We start from the raw sequence: 16,993 nt of genomic DNA on the forward strand, positions 1-16,993 counted from the left end.
TTTTCTGTTATTGAATCATCACTGGGGCATGAATACTCTCCTATGTGTATTTTTTATTCTTAGGATTTTTTTTATCAAATATTTCAAGGCCAAAGAGATTATAGTAACCCAGGAAGTGTTCGATGCTTACTTTGTCAGAATTTTCCTAAAAAAAAGTTCTTTGGTGTCTTAGAAAGGCAACAGAGATACTAACTGTACATTTATAAGGAAATGCAACGACGCCTGGCTATTGATCTCATTTATGTGTAACTGTGAAACACCTTTAAAACTGTGGAAGTCTTCCAGAAAGGGTCTTCTTAAGGGAGTCATTACTCGGAGGGTGGCTGGGTCAGTGTTTATCTAGCTTTATTCAAAATCCCTTGGGGATTTGAAATTTGTCGAAAATATCTCAATCCCTTGGTCTTTTGTGAAAACCGTTATCATTAAACGTTTCTTATCGTACCCAATTTGCGCCGTTCTCTTTCAAAATTTCCCCACGTATAATATATGTAAGTTTAAACCTGATAAAAAAAAATGCAAGAATATTCATGGTTGATGTACTCATAAAAATCCTGTTGTGATGAGTATTTCAACTATTCCGAGACGTTAAACATATTGTTTACATGAAAAAGTGGCAGCACTTTTCAGGTCTTCTGCCAAATCTTTTAATAAGTCGTTTTTTAAGGTCAGTAAGCCCCGTGGGGTCACTGACAATTGCCGTAGGACTACTCTTCAGTCACGTGGTCACTTTTATTTGTAATTGAAATATATATCTCGCAAGAAGAGGAATGGCAGTGTATTTTACTGACCGTTTAACATATTTATAATTACAAAGGTAAGATTCATTCTGTTATATAAAATTCACTCGTCAGTTTTTAATAGATACGCGTGTATTTGTAATAACCACGTGCCCAAATATCATGAAAGAAGGTGTAGAGTGCAATTATCTCTCTCTCTCTCCAACAGTTCATGATTTAAGAAAATAGCAGAGTATTGAGAATGCCCATTCTTATCCACTGTGGTTTCATATACAGTAGAGTGGCTTCGTCTTCGTTTCCTGTTTATTTTCACATTGGGGCAAACTGCCATAAGTATACACTGTACTGTACGTGCATTAAGAATCGCCCTAAATCTCGTACATTGATATTACGTTTAATTGAAATATTTGAAGGGTCACTGATAAATAAAAAAAAAAGATAAGACAGCACATTAAACCTTCACCATTTTATGAAGGCTTTCATCTCCGACAAAATTAGTTATAGCGCTTGGAGCCGTCGAATCCCATTCTCATTCTCTCCCTAAAACAAATAAAACCTTGACATGCCACCAGGACCTACATGAGTCATATGGGTATGACCAAGGAGGTATGACTATTCACAGGGGATCTGGGTGACCCAGAGTTTAAACTAAACCAGCCTCATGGGGGCCGATCTCTTATCATCTTGGCATAAATCCCGTGACTCCATTTGTAAGTTGAACTGATAATCTCCCGCACATACTGGTTATCACCGCTATTAACCAGAAATTTCCATGAAACTGCCCGCGTGTCGTCATCATTTGAAAGCTTGAGAAAATCTTCCGAATGAGGATCTGTAACATTCTGTGTAAGAAGGAGAGGAGAGAGAGAGAGAGAGAGAGAGAGAGAGAGAGAGAGAGAGAGAGAGAGAGAGATAATTGGCACTTATTTAATTGGAGGTTCTAAGCAAAACATTCCTGGTCAACGGTGAGATGACGAAATGGTCGTCCTGTTTGCAGTAAAGAGTTCAGGGAAGCGCAGTTAACTGGTCATGTCCAGCACTGCGGAGATACATCACTTGTATCTTAGTTTACTGGGTGGCAGTGAAGCTCATAACTTTCCCCTTAAATTAATGGAAGAGAATTTAGGGTTCCTATCGTAAACAGAAATCCTGTATTTATTAAAAAAATTGGAATGTCTTCACCAGTATACTCGTTGAATATAACATTTACAAATTTATTCATTTTAAAAGTTTATTTTCAGCCGTATATGAGCTACAGTTTAGGTCATCTTGGGTTGTTTAGCTTTGTGGTAGATAGTAATGAAATAAAACTGTCTGGAGAATAATCCAGTCTATATAATTGACTTTTTTTATAGTGTTTGTAAAGAATGTCAGTGTGTATAATAGCAATACCAGCTGGTATTGACTTAAGCTTTCAAATCTAAATTATGATCGTCCCTAATGTTCCTCCGCTGATAAGGTACACAAAAACATGCAATATGTATGTATATATATATATATATATATATATATATATATATATATATATATATATATATATATATATATATATATATATATATATATATATCAGTGTATGTGTATCGTTGCTCACCAAGAAAGCACTGGGCTGGTGTTTGTAAGGTCCACGATTCATAATCTCATAACCACAGGGAAAAATCCTGACAGATTTTGACGTTATTTCTTAGCATTGAGGAAGGATTGATACGTAGTGGTAGAAATTCACAATATATGTGGTAGGGGAACTGTACAAACAAACGTAAAAACTAAAAATCCACACCTAATAGGTGGGTCAGGTACTCGGTTTACAGATTTGATTGCGCTCTTCCATACATATTTACTACCTCCCCTAAAATGTAAACATTTTACATTTTTCTTTTGAAATTAATGGATGAAATTTATACTTGCCTGATCTGATATTCAGATTCTTACAAAAGCTCTCTTTTATAAAACTAGACTCAATGATACTTGTCGAGGGCATTATTAGAATAAACTACCTTTTTTGCCCCTGCCCAGTTGATTCGATGATTGTTTTTACAAACATGTACAGAAATTCCACTGTTTATCTATGCATATCTTACAAACTGTAACAACATTGGGAAAAAGAATAGAACAATATTAAAAATATGTAAAATATGTACAGACAAACAATGGAATTTTATAACATTTTAGTGAAACCGATTTGCACATTTTAGTGAAAACAATTTACGAGGTTACGTCGGAATGATTTCCATTCACTGGAATAATGGGTGTGGGGGACCATTTCTACAGCTTTCCTCTAGACTGTTTAGTGGTTTAATCTATGGTTGTCACTTATATGGTAAATGGCGTTTTGGGTATCTCTAGTATGAGACGGCAGTTAGGGAGGTGATTGGAGTTGAAGCATAGTATTCTCCTTCTGGGCACTTTTAGGTGCTGTTCCACTGGACAGAATAGGTTTTTTAAATGAGATGGTTTGTCGTTTTCTCTCCTTTATCAGAAAAAAAAATTCATTGAGTCATTTCTGGCTTTGGAATCGTTTAGTATTGGTTAGACATGAAGCCCATCCTTCCACTTCAAGTAAAATAGTTACTTGTTTTACCGTTTCCCTCTCATGCCAGGCTTGGAATAGGGGAGAAGAATGAGGAAGGGGGTGCAGGTTAGCCTAGAGTGGTCATTCCCCTCCCCTGATGCTGTAATGAAGGGTAAGTTCTATTGCTTGTAGTGTAGTGGCAGTTGCAGGGAGTAGAAAATTTTCTTAGCAGTTCTTTGGAACAGCTAGAGGCTTCTGAGTTAAGACATTGTCTAACACTCCTTAATACACTGAACAAATTTCTCTTCTTTCTCTGGTTTCGCACATATATCAGTCTTCTCGACAGGGGAGAAGCAATTTCAGAGAAAAGTGCCATTAGTAGTCCCTTGTTGGTGCTTCCCTGTTCTGATGGTTGATTTCTCTACAAGGGAACTTGACCAGGGGTTAGAGACCGATGCTCAACCTCTTCACAGTTGAATTTGTGCCACAAACCCAAACAAAGGATGAGTACTTTTGAGGACCTGTTCTTCATAACTCTGGGTAGTATCTCAACTTTGCCTGAGGCAGAACCATCTACCAGTTCACAATGCTGTTTTGGACTTAAGATGGTCTTTTCCCTTGAATTTCATGTATTTTCCACCTTTAGCTTGACTTGGGCTTTTTTAAGGGTATTCACTTATCATAATAGCATTAAGTTTGGAGTTGTAGTGCCCTAATGGCATTACTGATTCAGATCTTGATTGACTCATCACATTTTCATCACAGTTAGTTAATTAAATGAGGACCAGTCTTGTCCCAAGCAACAGGCAAAGTACCTGAGCTTACTGACCCTCAGCAGCGGAGAGTGCCCCCTTAGATAACCCCTCATATTAATAAGCTTAGGGAGATATTGGCATGGTTTCTGTCCCAGCAGGAACAGCCATCTGTGCCTTGGCAGGTGGTCCTAGGTCTTCTGTCACCATCAGGCATTGCATATTGATTGTCAAACCTTTCATGTTCATTTTTTGTCTGATACAGCACTGAAGTGTCAGTTCAGATTTCTTTTCAGCGAGTGTTACAATGCTTTTGTTTCTTCAGTGACAGGAACCTTTGTAAGGTTTTCCTTACTCTCCAGCTTGATTATTGCTTTGGTTTTGTAAGCATTTGAAGTGGGGGAGGGGGCAAAGTGCACATACAGGATGAGTTTTCATCTCAGGTGTGTGCCTTTTGGATGTGCACCTCATATGCACAGCACCATGCTTGTTGAGTTTGCCCGTTTTTAATACTGCACATTTTTGAAATGGTTTGAAGTCGTGGTAGCTGAGCAGTACACTACTGTCATGATATATGGTTCAAGTAAAGGTAAGCAGTGTCTCATACTCAACTTCCTTTAGCAGTACAGGTACTCCAGTGGACAATTTGTTGTTGGTGCATTTGGCTGCATTATGCATTCCACACAGTGGAATATTATTGCAGTTCAGCTTAACAGTCAGTATGTCTAAGTGCAGGAATATTTTGGTCCCTGCTCTCCTGAATAGCAAAGAAGTTATGAGTATCAAAGTTTCCATTCTCTGTGGCCAAAGACCAGTAACAGAGAACTTCAGTTTTCTGTTTTCTTTTTCAGTTCTCAGAATGGTGATGGAATTAAGTTTCATAGCCTGTAAAACACTTGGTTGTGTTTGTTGTTCTCTTTCCCCTAACTACATCAAGGGGTTTTCTGATCTGAATTTCTCTGATCAAAGCACTATGAGAGTGACCTAGTTCTCTTCCTTTGTCAGCCTCGTGTTTGCCTTTTCCTTAGAATACTGCTATTCCTGCAACTTTACATCAGAATTCTCCAGCAGATCCAAAGAGATTGACTTTTCTTGCAGGGTAGCAAGGAATTTATTAATATACTTCTTAACTGTTTAGAGAACGCTTCTAGGGGTCAAGGGGGAACGTCTTCTATGATTAGCATCATAGAATGGGGAATTTCTCAGCTCAGAGCTTATACCAGACAGGGTGCAGAGGTTCCCTTTTACCTTCGTCGAGTCAGGCCCCTTTCAGTGTGCAGCGTACAGGCTAGGGTTTATCTTTACTGTCTTGATCTAATTGACATGGCCCTCTTTTCTTCAGTGGATGTCTTATTCTGAGTTACTTATGTTCTTAGTGTTTTAAGCACTATGGGATATTTTACAAGACTCTGTTCCATTGTTGGAAAGAACCTTTACCCTTAGACAGTTCTTTACTGGCCTTGGCATATGATTTGGGAAATCTTTTGTCTTGCCATATTCCATTGGACTTACAGTATGGCAGAGATCGCTTCATTCCATCATTCCCCAAAAGGAATGGTAGCTCATGGTAGATCAAGTCCTGTCTCTATTGAAGAGATTGAAACTTTCCTCTTTTTTCCCCTGCAAGTCTAAGTTGGAGATCCAGATGAGATACTGATTTGCCATCCTGTGCTTTACCATGCTATCTGAAGTTATCCACACATGGGGTTTGGAGTATTTTTTTCTTCTTTCATTAGTGCCAGTTAGTGGTGGAAAAAGTTGTTTAGGAACTCTTTCGTTTAGCTTTGTCTCTCCCATTCTCCTTTGTCCCACCCCCTTGCTATGGAAGAGGAGACGATTGCTTGCATTCTGGATTAGTAGAACAGGGGCTCGTAGTGTCAGGTAACTATACTCATTCGAGTCCAGCTTGTATCAACCTATTCAGCGGCAATGTTAAAACTGAACAGAAAACGAAAGACTAAGAGAGGTACAATGTGCCCAGGATCCATACTCTCTGTATGGATCCTGTCTCTGTATGGATCCTGAGTGTGCCGGCAGAGGTTTGGCTGTTTAACAAGGGAACAAGTCGTTTAATCATTAACGATTCCAAAATGGCCAATTTATGGCTGCTAGAAGCTCGCCCTAAAACAGAAAAATCCTTATTTTCAATGGAAGTTTTACACATTCTAGAATGATTTCTAATATTCGAAACTCTGGGTTTGTAATTTTACTGCCTGTCCTATAGCTTACTCCATGATGAGAGTCTATGCGTACCTTCAGAAGCCTCCTGGTGGATCCAATATAAGTTCCTAAATTACATTTATGACACGTATAGCTATACACACACCCGGAGGACATATAAGGGCATAAACGATCTTTGAAAATATATATATATATATATATATATATATATATATATATATATATATATATATATATATATATATATATATATATATATATATATATATGTGTGTGTGTGTGTGTGTGTGTGTGTGTGTGTGTGTGTGTGTGTGTACATACATACATACATACATAATTTTGTGAACCGTTGCCTCAGTAAGATTTTTCTATCTAAAATAAGTTTCACATCAATTTTATTATGTCGCCATAAACCTATAGTGATACTGCGTGATTGGTCAAGTTCCAGTCCTACAGTATTTTAATATAAACGCTGATTAATATGTCATAATTGAGGAGGAAACATTCAGGACACAATTCCATTATTCTTGTAGATCAGATAACAATCACGATCCGTTCATTTACGAGTCAACCAGTTCTTGAGTGGTATAGTTTGCATGCATTCCTCTATAACAACAAAAGATTTGAAAAATGCATAAAAAAGAATAGACTTAGTTTTCTGTGTAGAAAGTATGAACAAATTATGTACAACATTGATGGCTGAGAATTACAAATGGAGTTAAATCGTTGTGTAATGGTCTTGAGTAATCATGAAAATAAAGGTCCTCTTGCAAGAATTTTTAACATATTGTATATTTGTAAGAGCAATCTTCCTGAGGTATTTTTGGATTCTTTTGTGACAGCTGCAAGCGACGAAAGAAGTTAAAGCAGAACCAAAAGTTTATATTTTGATCTTCATCCCCACCGCCATCCCCACGCGTAGGGGTCGGTTGCCTTCATGTGTTTCTCTCACCGCTATCGAAAGCATCTGCTAAAATCTTCTTAGATGGCCTGATGAAGTGAACGAGGGACAGTGACTGTTTATTTTTTCATACTTTATACTTCTTTTAGTTGTCATATTTGTTTGATTCTGTCTTTAATAAACTGGGTGCATAGTTTACATGTCATACTTCCATCCCCGTTATTAAGACCTATCTCCTTTGGGCTTACATATTCCATTTAAAAAAAAATAATCGGAGAGCTTCATTTTTTTTCATCCTTGACAAGATTGAATCTAAAGTAATTCTTTGATCATTGACCCGAATATTATATCATCTCGTGTTATTGTTCCCAGCCACCACACAGTGTTGTCTTTCTCTTATTAAGTAATATTATGTCACTTTCATTTTGCTCAAAGAGAATTCCTGCTCTTATTAATCGGCCTTATAACATATTTTAATATCCTTAATTTATCTTTTCCAACGTTATTCTGTAGGAATCGGTTCTTTCTGAATTACAAGGGTTAGTGGTTGTCTGTTTTACTTAACTGGCAAATTTTACAATACTCTTCTTACTATGCTTTTCCAGACATAATATCTTTCTAATAGGCACTACTTATCCTGCGTTGATCCTTCACCACAAGCACACCTTTTTACTTCCATATCCAACATTCAGTTTCCTTTGGGCTTTGTTTTAAAGAAGACTTTAGAAAACCGTCCCATTGACATTTGCACTTGAAAAATATGTTACTATTCGGGCAGCGTAGTTAACGATTGTTTTCTGATACTCTTGCACGCTTTTTGCATGTCTGTAACTAAAAACTAAGGGTAAAATCTTAGCTCGGGTTCTCCAAGTAACTCGGCAATTATTAGACTGAAGATTTCGTTGCATAAATGTTGCAATTTGTACTCCTACTCTAAGGAAATTGCACGAAATATTTAGCTTTGTTACTGTTAAAAGCACATTTTCTTTTTTCACTTTATTGCATATTCAAAGAAAACGCATCATGTAAGTTTATGGGGAACGTTGCTGCATGTGTTAGTACTCAGTTCCCTGGATGCTTGAGGATCTGTGGAACTCCTTAAATTAAAATTTTGTGAGTAAAAGTAGATTACGAAGTAATAGTTAAAGTAGTAGTAGTTTTAAGTTTTACCAAGTAAAACTTGAAACTATTACCGCGGCCTACGTGCCCTTCCAGTTTACGTGCAAAATGGGCTCCGTGTGTAGTACCAGCGCCTTGGGGATGAACTTAAAACATGAAACAATGACGGTAAATACTATAAACATAAACATGGACAAAAGGTGTTAAATATTCCGGTCGGCGACTGGCGGGAATTAGTAAAATAATATTCCTATAAAGGTGGGCAAGCTGCGAAAAGCATCGTTTCAATAACCTATGCAATGAGTCGGAGCATTTAAGCATTTATTCATTCGAACCTTAACCACCTCTTCCCAATATCTAAGGACCAGTTTTCAAACTTTTTGAAATATTAAAAATTCACGAAAATTTCATTTTAATATCAGTGGTGAACATTGAAAAGTTACTTTTCTCAGAATAAAAGATTAAAGTGGTAATTAATTCAAGTATATTTTTACAGAAATTATTAAATTTATCAAGTTTTCTTTTTTAAATAATAGCAGCAGTAGTTTACATGTTTAGCAGAGCTTTCATGTCTGAAATTAAATTAATTTCATGTAACGTAGACGCTATGAAATGTAAAATATTCACAATTCAATTGTAAAGTTATACAGTTGCGATTATGCAGCTTTCAAATTTTCAGTTTGTACGTTTGTACTTGCTGCGGTGCAGGAAGGACAGCTAGTGTTTTATTGACAAGGAAAAGGGTGAAAAGGGTGTCTGAAAATATGCATAAACTGGAGAATAATAAAAATTAAAAGACAGCTATGAGGGAAGATGTGGGATCGTAAGTTGTATGGTAAAAGCAGTAAATGAAAGAACTATATATACACTGCTTCGCCTTAAACTTTAAATATGACGTCGCAGAAGTTGCCGAATATGCGTCAAATAGCAAACAAGAACGTTGCAAATTTATGAGTCCTTCCTACATTATTCTGTAAAAAACTTGTTTATTAATAACTCACCCTTCACCCACCATACACTCCACAGTCATCATCATAGGATATAACCAGTGTATTGTGACATTTTCTTGGTGTGGAACTCTATCATATGCCTTTTCCAGATCTATGAACACTATGTGCAGTCCTCTCTGTTTTTCCATTATCTGTCGGAGGGCAATCACTGCATCTGTTGTTCGTCTTCCTGGCATGAAACCACACTGTTCTTCACCTAGAGATGTTTCTTCTCTAATTCTTTGATCCATTATTCTTTCCCAAATTTTCATTGTGTGAGACATTAGCTTTATTCCCCTGTAGTTTGCATAGTCCTGGATGCCACCCTTCTCTTTATAGATAGGCACCATAAAGCTTTCTCTCCAATCTATTGGCATCTTTTCCTGACTGTGTATTTTCTTTGCTAGGTCCCACAGTATGTCTGTTCATTCTTCTCCCAGGCTCTTCCACACTGTAGGTTACTTGGGGCTTCTGGCCCCTCATCGTGAGACATAATCTCCTCAAATACTCAACTTTCTCAAGGGAGAGAGAGAAACGCGTGCTTCCTTCAAATCTTTATTCTCTCTCACAAAAAATTCAAAATTCAAACAGCTTGGGGAGAACGTAACAGGTTCCACAGTTCTTTTTTATAATTCCCAGTTCACTCAAAAATTCACAATAACGGTACAAACAAGATACAAAACACAATTGGTACATCAATTTACAACTTCAATATAAAAATAGCAAGAAACTCTGAAAAGAACGGGCATAAATACGACACAGCACAGGGTGTGGGTAACTTCTTAAGGCGTCACCCTAATAAAAGGCAAAACAATAATTGTTTTACAACACAAACACATATATACCTGATTAAACACACTCCACAATTGTCATATAAGTAAAGTTTAGCAATACTCAGTAAATCTACTTAAATTTCCACATACTGATACAATGTAAACAAATAGGGAGCGTTCTTTTAGACGCTAAACGTACATTTTAACAAACATAAACACAAGATTGAGAGCGTTCTTTTGGACAAAAAACATACATTTAACATCCTCCCCACCATAGGAGTGTGTCAACACTCATATCATCATAAGAACCTCCACTACAATCTCATAACCTGAAAATTACAAGTCAAGTTTAACAGGTACTTTAACAGATCTCCCCCTTCGGGTTTTACCAACAGTAGACTCAGTGATTGATTCAACTGGGTCCATGGGATCCCCTACAACTGGATTTTCCTTTATTATTTCATCAGGGGAATTACAAACACTTTCCTCACTGATATCTGAAATCTCTAAATTGTATAGGTTTTGAACAGGTCTAGTTACAAATCCACGTTTAGTTTTAACCTTGGCACTTCTCACCATTCCATCCTTTCCAGGGTACAACTCAGTAATAACTCCAAGTGGCCACAGCAGCCTAGGCACTCTTTCTTCCTTTACTATTACAACAGAACCCCTTGTTACAATTAGCTTTGAACCCCTTTACCATGCAAGGCAGGTTTCTAAGGCACTCGGATTGCCAGATGTTCCAGAATTTCTCCAACTGACTCAGACGCACAGCCTCTCTCACACACAAATCCTTTGAGATCACACCTGAGGCAGAGTCATCTGCCAGTTCCACCGGAAAACCTGCTGAACGACCAATAAGAAAATGAGATGGAGTAAGGGGATTAGCAACATCAGGTTCTTCACCTACAAATGTCAAGGGTCTAGAATTGATACATGCCTCCACCTCATGAAGAGTGGTTTCTAATTCACTCCTAGACAATGTCTTAGTGCCCAACGTCTTTCTCAACGCAACCTTCACTGATCTAATGAGGTGTTCCCACCAGCCTCCCCACCAGGGTGCATTAGGTACAATAAACTTCCATTGGGGGCCCATGGGGCCATAATGTTGCTTCAACAGGTTGGAGGCACCCAAAAAGGTTTTAGCATTGTCAGAGTAGAACGCAGAAGGTACACCACGTCTAGCCGTAAACCGACGAATTGCCAAGTTGCAATCAGTAACCGAGAGAGACTCAGCAAGCTCTAGGTGGACAGCTCTGACAACAGCACAAGTAAAAAGAAGAATATACAACTTCTTGGAGGGGAAATCAACACAAAATAAGGGACCAGCAAAGTCTAGACCTGTAACAGTGAAAGGAGGGGCAGATTTGACTCTTAACTCAGGAAGGGGAGCCACCGGCTGGGAACAGGCCTTGGCTTCACATCTACGACAAGCGACACATTCTCTGCAAACCCTCTTAGCAATCTGACGAAGACGAATGATCCAATAATTGTTTCGCAGAGTGGAAACAAGCACAGCAACACCAGCATGTTTAAGCAATCCATGCTGGAAACGAACCAACAACAAAGCAATATAAGTACCAGGGACAATGATAGGGTGCTTACACTCAAAACTCAATTCGGCATTCTCTAAGCGCCCCTTTATTCTCAGCAACCCTTCCTCATCTAGATAAGGATCAAGTTTGACCAAAGGGGACCCCTTAGGGAGGGGTTGAGACAAAGCCAGAGCATTTATTTCTTTTGCAAAGGCCTCTCTTTGAGCACAGTAGAGCAGTTTGACCTTGGCTTTCATCAGTTCTCCATAAGTCAAGGGACCACCAGCTTTAAGGGATGAAGCTTTACAATTACCAACAAATCTTAACACCCAACCTACTATATTGAGTGCCTTCGGAAAGGAGCTCCATCGGGAAAACTCAAACAAGGGCAGATCAGACTCAACAGCAACACAAACAGTGTCTGTTTCATTGCTCTTCTTTAATCCCTCTCTCATCTTCTCACAAAAACCCACTAACCAAACAAATTCAAACATAAACACCTCTATCAGGTCTGCGGGGTTGTCCTTTCCAGGACAATGTTGCCAATGGGGAGGTGGAGTCAATCCTTGAATTTCCACAACTCTGTTGGCTACAAAGGTTTTCCGTCACAGTTCTCCTTTTTTATAAGTTCCAACCGAACAGAAACCTCCTGGACCACTCAAAAACTTCACAAATACGACCAGTAACGGTACAAACAAGATACAAAACACAATTGGTACAATCAATTTACAACTTCGGGCAATATAAAAATAGCAAGGCATGAAGTTCAATAGCAGGGAGATCTCTCCAGGACAATTCTGAAAATAAAAGATTAATTCTCAATAAATACAGACACCCACAACTTAACTCTGCCTTGTGGGTAATGGTTCATCCCAATCTAGACCTAATCTCCAGATTTCTTGAAATAGCATTTTGCATGCATAACAAAGGGAATATAAAGGCAAAAACAACATTTTTTTTTACAAACACAAACACATGTAAAACAGTACCTGATTAAACACACCTTCTACACAATTCATGGGCAAGGTTTCATAATTAAGTAAAGTTTGATAAGGACATAAGCCTTCTTCAACATACCACAGCTTTGTAATATCAGCAGCTTCAGCCCCAGAAAGCCAGTCATCAACATACAGATTCTTCCATTTCAAAGTGGCATTAAACAAAAGGGACTACTCTTATTTCCAAAGGGTACTCTTACAAAACGGAAATGTTTTACAAACTTTTTCTTCAACAAAAACTAAATCACCTTAATTTGAAAGGTTTATCAGCAGAAGGACCTTCCATCTTCTAAACAGTACTAAATTTAGGAAGGACCACTAAACAGTCATTTAGGGACACACCATTACTGCCACGAGCTGACCCATCAAACACAGGCCTGATTTTGGTGGAGATACTCGCCTCCCGCACCACAGGTCTATGAGGTAAATAGAACACTGGGTACCCACCCTCCAACTGATGGGGTGGGATCTCTTCTATAATACCTTCCCTTTCATACTCTTCAAACACTGAATAATATTGTTCCTGCAGACCAGGGTCCCTATCTAACTTACGACTCAGATTATCCAATCTTCTCAAGGCATGGTGTTTGTTATCAAGTAACTTTAACTTTACAGACTCTGATTTCCAGGGAAGGGCCACCTCATAATGGCCTTCCTTGTAACTTACCAATTTCTCAAATTGCACCAGAATAGGGTCAGGCTTAATGGCGTCAGAACGTGGTTCCTGGGCTTGAATACCTACAGATTCTAAATCCCAAAAGTTACTCAAGCTATCTTCCTGAAAATTAGAAAATGTTAACAGTTGCACACCTACATCACAGTTATCTTTGGACCTAATTGAGGATCCAGACAAAACCCAACCAAAAACAGTCTCCTGGGCTACGAGCCCTTCATGACACACAATTTTGTTAGGGAGCATCAGCTTCCAATACAAATCTAATCCAATCAACATATCCACCAGTATCTTTCGGTTGGATCCATACTCATCAGCTAGGTTAAGATGCGCAAAAGGCTCTAAGCACTTAGGATCCACCTTGGTCCTACATAAAGGGGGACAAATTACATTAATCTCAGCTACCTTAAAGCTGTATTTGTGGTTATTAGCCCCTAAATTCATCACTTCATAAATGCTACACAAATCTGCCTTGGAGGCCTTACCTCCCCCAAAGGCAGAAAATTATAAATACTCAGAGGTCAGCCACTTGGGCCTGACCCTTTTGACCAAGTCCTTGGAAATGTAGGATCGATCCGATCCTGTATCAAACATTACAGTTGCAGAGATTATACCCTGATAGCCTACAACCTTTATCTTTGCTGTTTGTAATACACAACACTGCTTAATAGCCCTAGCCATTGACTCACAAGGAGCCACTCCCACATGTGTAACAGATTCACTCTCCCCCTGCACCTTTTCTCCTTCAGGGGTTTTCTCACTAGCTGTTACAGGGGTTATCGCTTCGGACTTACGACAAATAAGTGCGTGGTGATGGCCACCCTTGCACTTTGAACACCTGGCCCAGCAACCCCTTGCATAATGGCCTGGAGATAAACACTTAAGACACAGCTGCTTTCCACGAATGGCTTTTTCTCTTTCATGAAGAGAGAGCTTCACTATACCAAAACACTTATCACTAGGATGCAGCTTTCCACAGAATGCACACTGCTGCTTAGAGGCACTATTTTCTGCCGAAGTTTGAAGGGCTGAGGCAGAACCCTGGATGAGCTTTTTCTGCCTTTTTTCCACGCTGGGATCCTCAGTCTTTCGGTGGTTCAGCCCCTGAAGGGCCTCAGCCCTTTCTCGCCCCTCAACTTCTCGTTGTAGGAATTCCAGCAGCCCTTTAAGGTCTCCTTCCTCTTGCTGACTTCGAGACCACTCCAGTCTAATCTCGTGGGGGAGCAGGGACAAGATCATGGGCGCCAATACCAGCCCATATTGGTCCCCTCCTACCCCAAGAGCCTCCAAACTGCGAACATGGGCTATCACATCGTCTTGCAACTTCCGCAACGCCAAGAGTTGATTGTCGTACTTCGATCTCCTTGACAACGCAAGCTGCATTAGGTCCTGAATGTGGGCGGAAATTATCTTGTTTGGTTTGGCATACCTCTCCTTTAACAGTTCATGCTGAATTATAAAGCAGTCTGAGCCAGACCCTGTATAATGCAGGTACATAAATTTGTTGAAGGCTTGTCATCAACAATCGCCTTAAACTGATCCCAGAACGGCAGCCGCCAAATTTTAATCTCAAGCCAGCTACTAGGCCAGAAATTATACTGCCTTCAGTAACTATTCAAGTTCACAAGTCTACCATTGCCTAACCCTAAAACACAGAGCGTGTTTGGCCTACCTCACTGAGGGTAGACTAACCTTTTGACTTCTTCCGGATTTTCGATCAAGTCTTGCACCGCATCATCTAGTTCAACCCATTTAGACTTACGGTGGTCGAATTCGTCCATTAAGCTAGTTAACTCATGCCAGCTTGGTTGGCCTTGTAGAACTCCACTTAGTTTTCTCGCAGCACAACACAGCCATGTTTCAGCTCTGACTTTCTTCAATCTAAGACTTCTCAGTTTCATCAAAATGTCAGGAAATCCGGGAAAATCTTCGTCACTTTCTTCTGATCCCGGGTTCTGGGCACCATGTAGGTTACTTGGGGCCTCTGGCCCCTCATCATGAGACATAATCTCCTCAAATACTCAACTTTCTCACGGGAGAGAGAGAAACGCGCTTCCTTCAAATCTTTATTCTCTCTCACAAAAAATTCAAAATTCAAACAGCTTGGGGAGAACGTAACAGGTTCCACAGTTCTTTTTATAATTCCCAGTTCACTCAAAAATTCACAATAACGGTACAAACAAGATACAAAAACACAATTGGTACATCAATTTACAACTTCAATATAAAAATAGCAAGAAACTCTGAAAAGAACGGGCATAAATACGACACAGCACAGGGTGTGGGTAACTTAAAGCGTCACCCTAATAAAAGGCAAAACAATAATTGTTTTACAACACAAACACATATATACCTGATTAAACACACTCCACAATTGTCATATAAGTAAAGTTTAGCAGTACTCAGTAAATCTACTTAAATTTCCACATACTGATACAATGTAAACAAATAGGGAGCGTTCTTTTAGACGCTAAATGTACATTTTAACAAACGTAAACACAAGATCGAGAGCGTTCTTTTGGACAAAAAACATACATTTAACACACACCTCTGCAGGAATTCCATCTGGTCCTATTGCTTTACCATTTTTCATCTTCTTTAGTGCCTTCTTTGCTTCCTTCCTGCTAGTAGTATGTGTCATGCCAAGGTTCTGGAATCTATCATCAAAGAATTTTCTAGGACTTTCTTCACTTAACAGGTGTTCATAATATTCTTTCCACCTCTTCTTTATCTTATTCTCGTTGCATAAAACTACTTCATTCCCATCCTTAACCTGTCTTATTTGGGAGCAGTCTTTGGTGTTCTTGTCCCTCGACTTTGCAACTCTGTGAATTTTTCTCTCCCCCTCAGGAGTTTCCAGCTCTTCGTACATGTCATCTAATGCTCTTGCCTTTTCTTGTGCGGCTGCCTTCTTTACTTGTTTCTTATGTCTTTGGCACCTCCCCTTATCCTCTTGCTGTCCATACTTTTTCCCAGATCTTTTTTGCATCTTTTTTTGGCTTTCACCACCTCTTTCACTTCATCATTCCAGCTCTTTCCCAACACCTCTCCTTCCACTCTCTTTATTACCATATTGTTGTGATTCCACCATTCTTGCACTCCCTCTGGCAATCTAACTACCTTCAATACTCTCTCCTTAAATTCCTGCCTTGTTTCCTCCCCTTGTGTCAGCTTACACCACTTGATTGTTAATGGGACACGTGCAGGCCTACCTTTTACTGTGTTCCTTATATCGAAGTCCATCACCACCACCCTATGCTGTGCTGCCACACACACACTCCATTTTAAATTTTACAATTTCTCACCTATCAGATGTAATCTTCTGCGCATGAGGAAGTCAATTTGACTTTCTCTTGCTCCACTCTTTATATATATATATATATATATATATATATATATATATATATATATATATATATATATATATATATATATATATATATATATATATATATATATATATACACTCATACATACACATATTATATATTGTTATCCCTAACTGGAGGTGACTTTAACGATAGAACAAGAGACTCATTACTGTTGTGCTCATAATTTAACTGCTGAAATATATATATATATATATATATATATATATATATATATATATATATATATATATATATATATATATATATATAAATATAAATGTATATGTGTATGCATGATCTAGCATAACTTTGCAAGGCATTGAGTAATTTCAACCATACCTGGTATACATATTACTTACTATCTGAAAAAGAATACTGGTTGGGGGGGCGGGGTAGGACATCACTGGCACCAAAGGGGATGGGGGTGGAAAGGAGGGTGACATGTAAAAATG

General features: G+C 38.7%; 3 protein-coding genes across 12 annotated transcripts in view; 1 reads left to right on the plus strand and 2 right to left on the minus strand.

Moving 5' to 3' along the window:
* The window catches only part of Balat (Beta-alanine transporter), a 299,782-nt gene that overhangs the window by 159,743 nt on the left and 123,046 nt on the right, over nucleotides 1-16,993 (plus strand). The window lies entirely within an intron of this gene.
* On the minus strand, nucleotides 10,256-11,954 carry LOC136837359 (uncharacterized). The gene is made up of 2 exons (XM_067102111.1): nucleotides 10,772-11,954; nucleotides 10,256-10,293 (listed from the first exon to the last, which is right to left on the minus strand). Exons 1-2 carry the CDS (start codon nucleotides 11,952-11,954, stop codon nucleotides 10,256-10,258), a joined length of 1,221 nt encoding a protein of 406 aa, XP_066958212.1.
* On the minus strand, nucleotides 12,787-15,176 carry LOC136837366 (uncharacterized). The gene is made up of 3 exons (XM_067102121.1): nucleotides 14,933-15,176; nucleotides 13,711-14,648; nucleotides 12,787-13,275 (listed from the first exon to the last, which is right to left on the minus strand). Exons 1-3 carry the CDS (start codon nucleotides 15,174-15,176, stop codon nucleotides 12,787-12,789), a joined length of 1,671 nt encoding a protein of 556 aa, XP_066958222.1.

The sequence above is a fragment of the Macrobrachium rosenbergii genome, chromosome 4 (assembly GCF_040412425.1).
Source record: "Macrobrachium rosenbergii isolate ZJJX-2024 chromosome 4, ASM4041242v1, whole genome shotgun sequence".
Lineage (NCBI taxonomy): Eukaryota > Metazoa > Arthropoda > Malacostraca > Decapoda > Palaemonidae > Macrobrachium > Macrobrachium rosenbergii.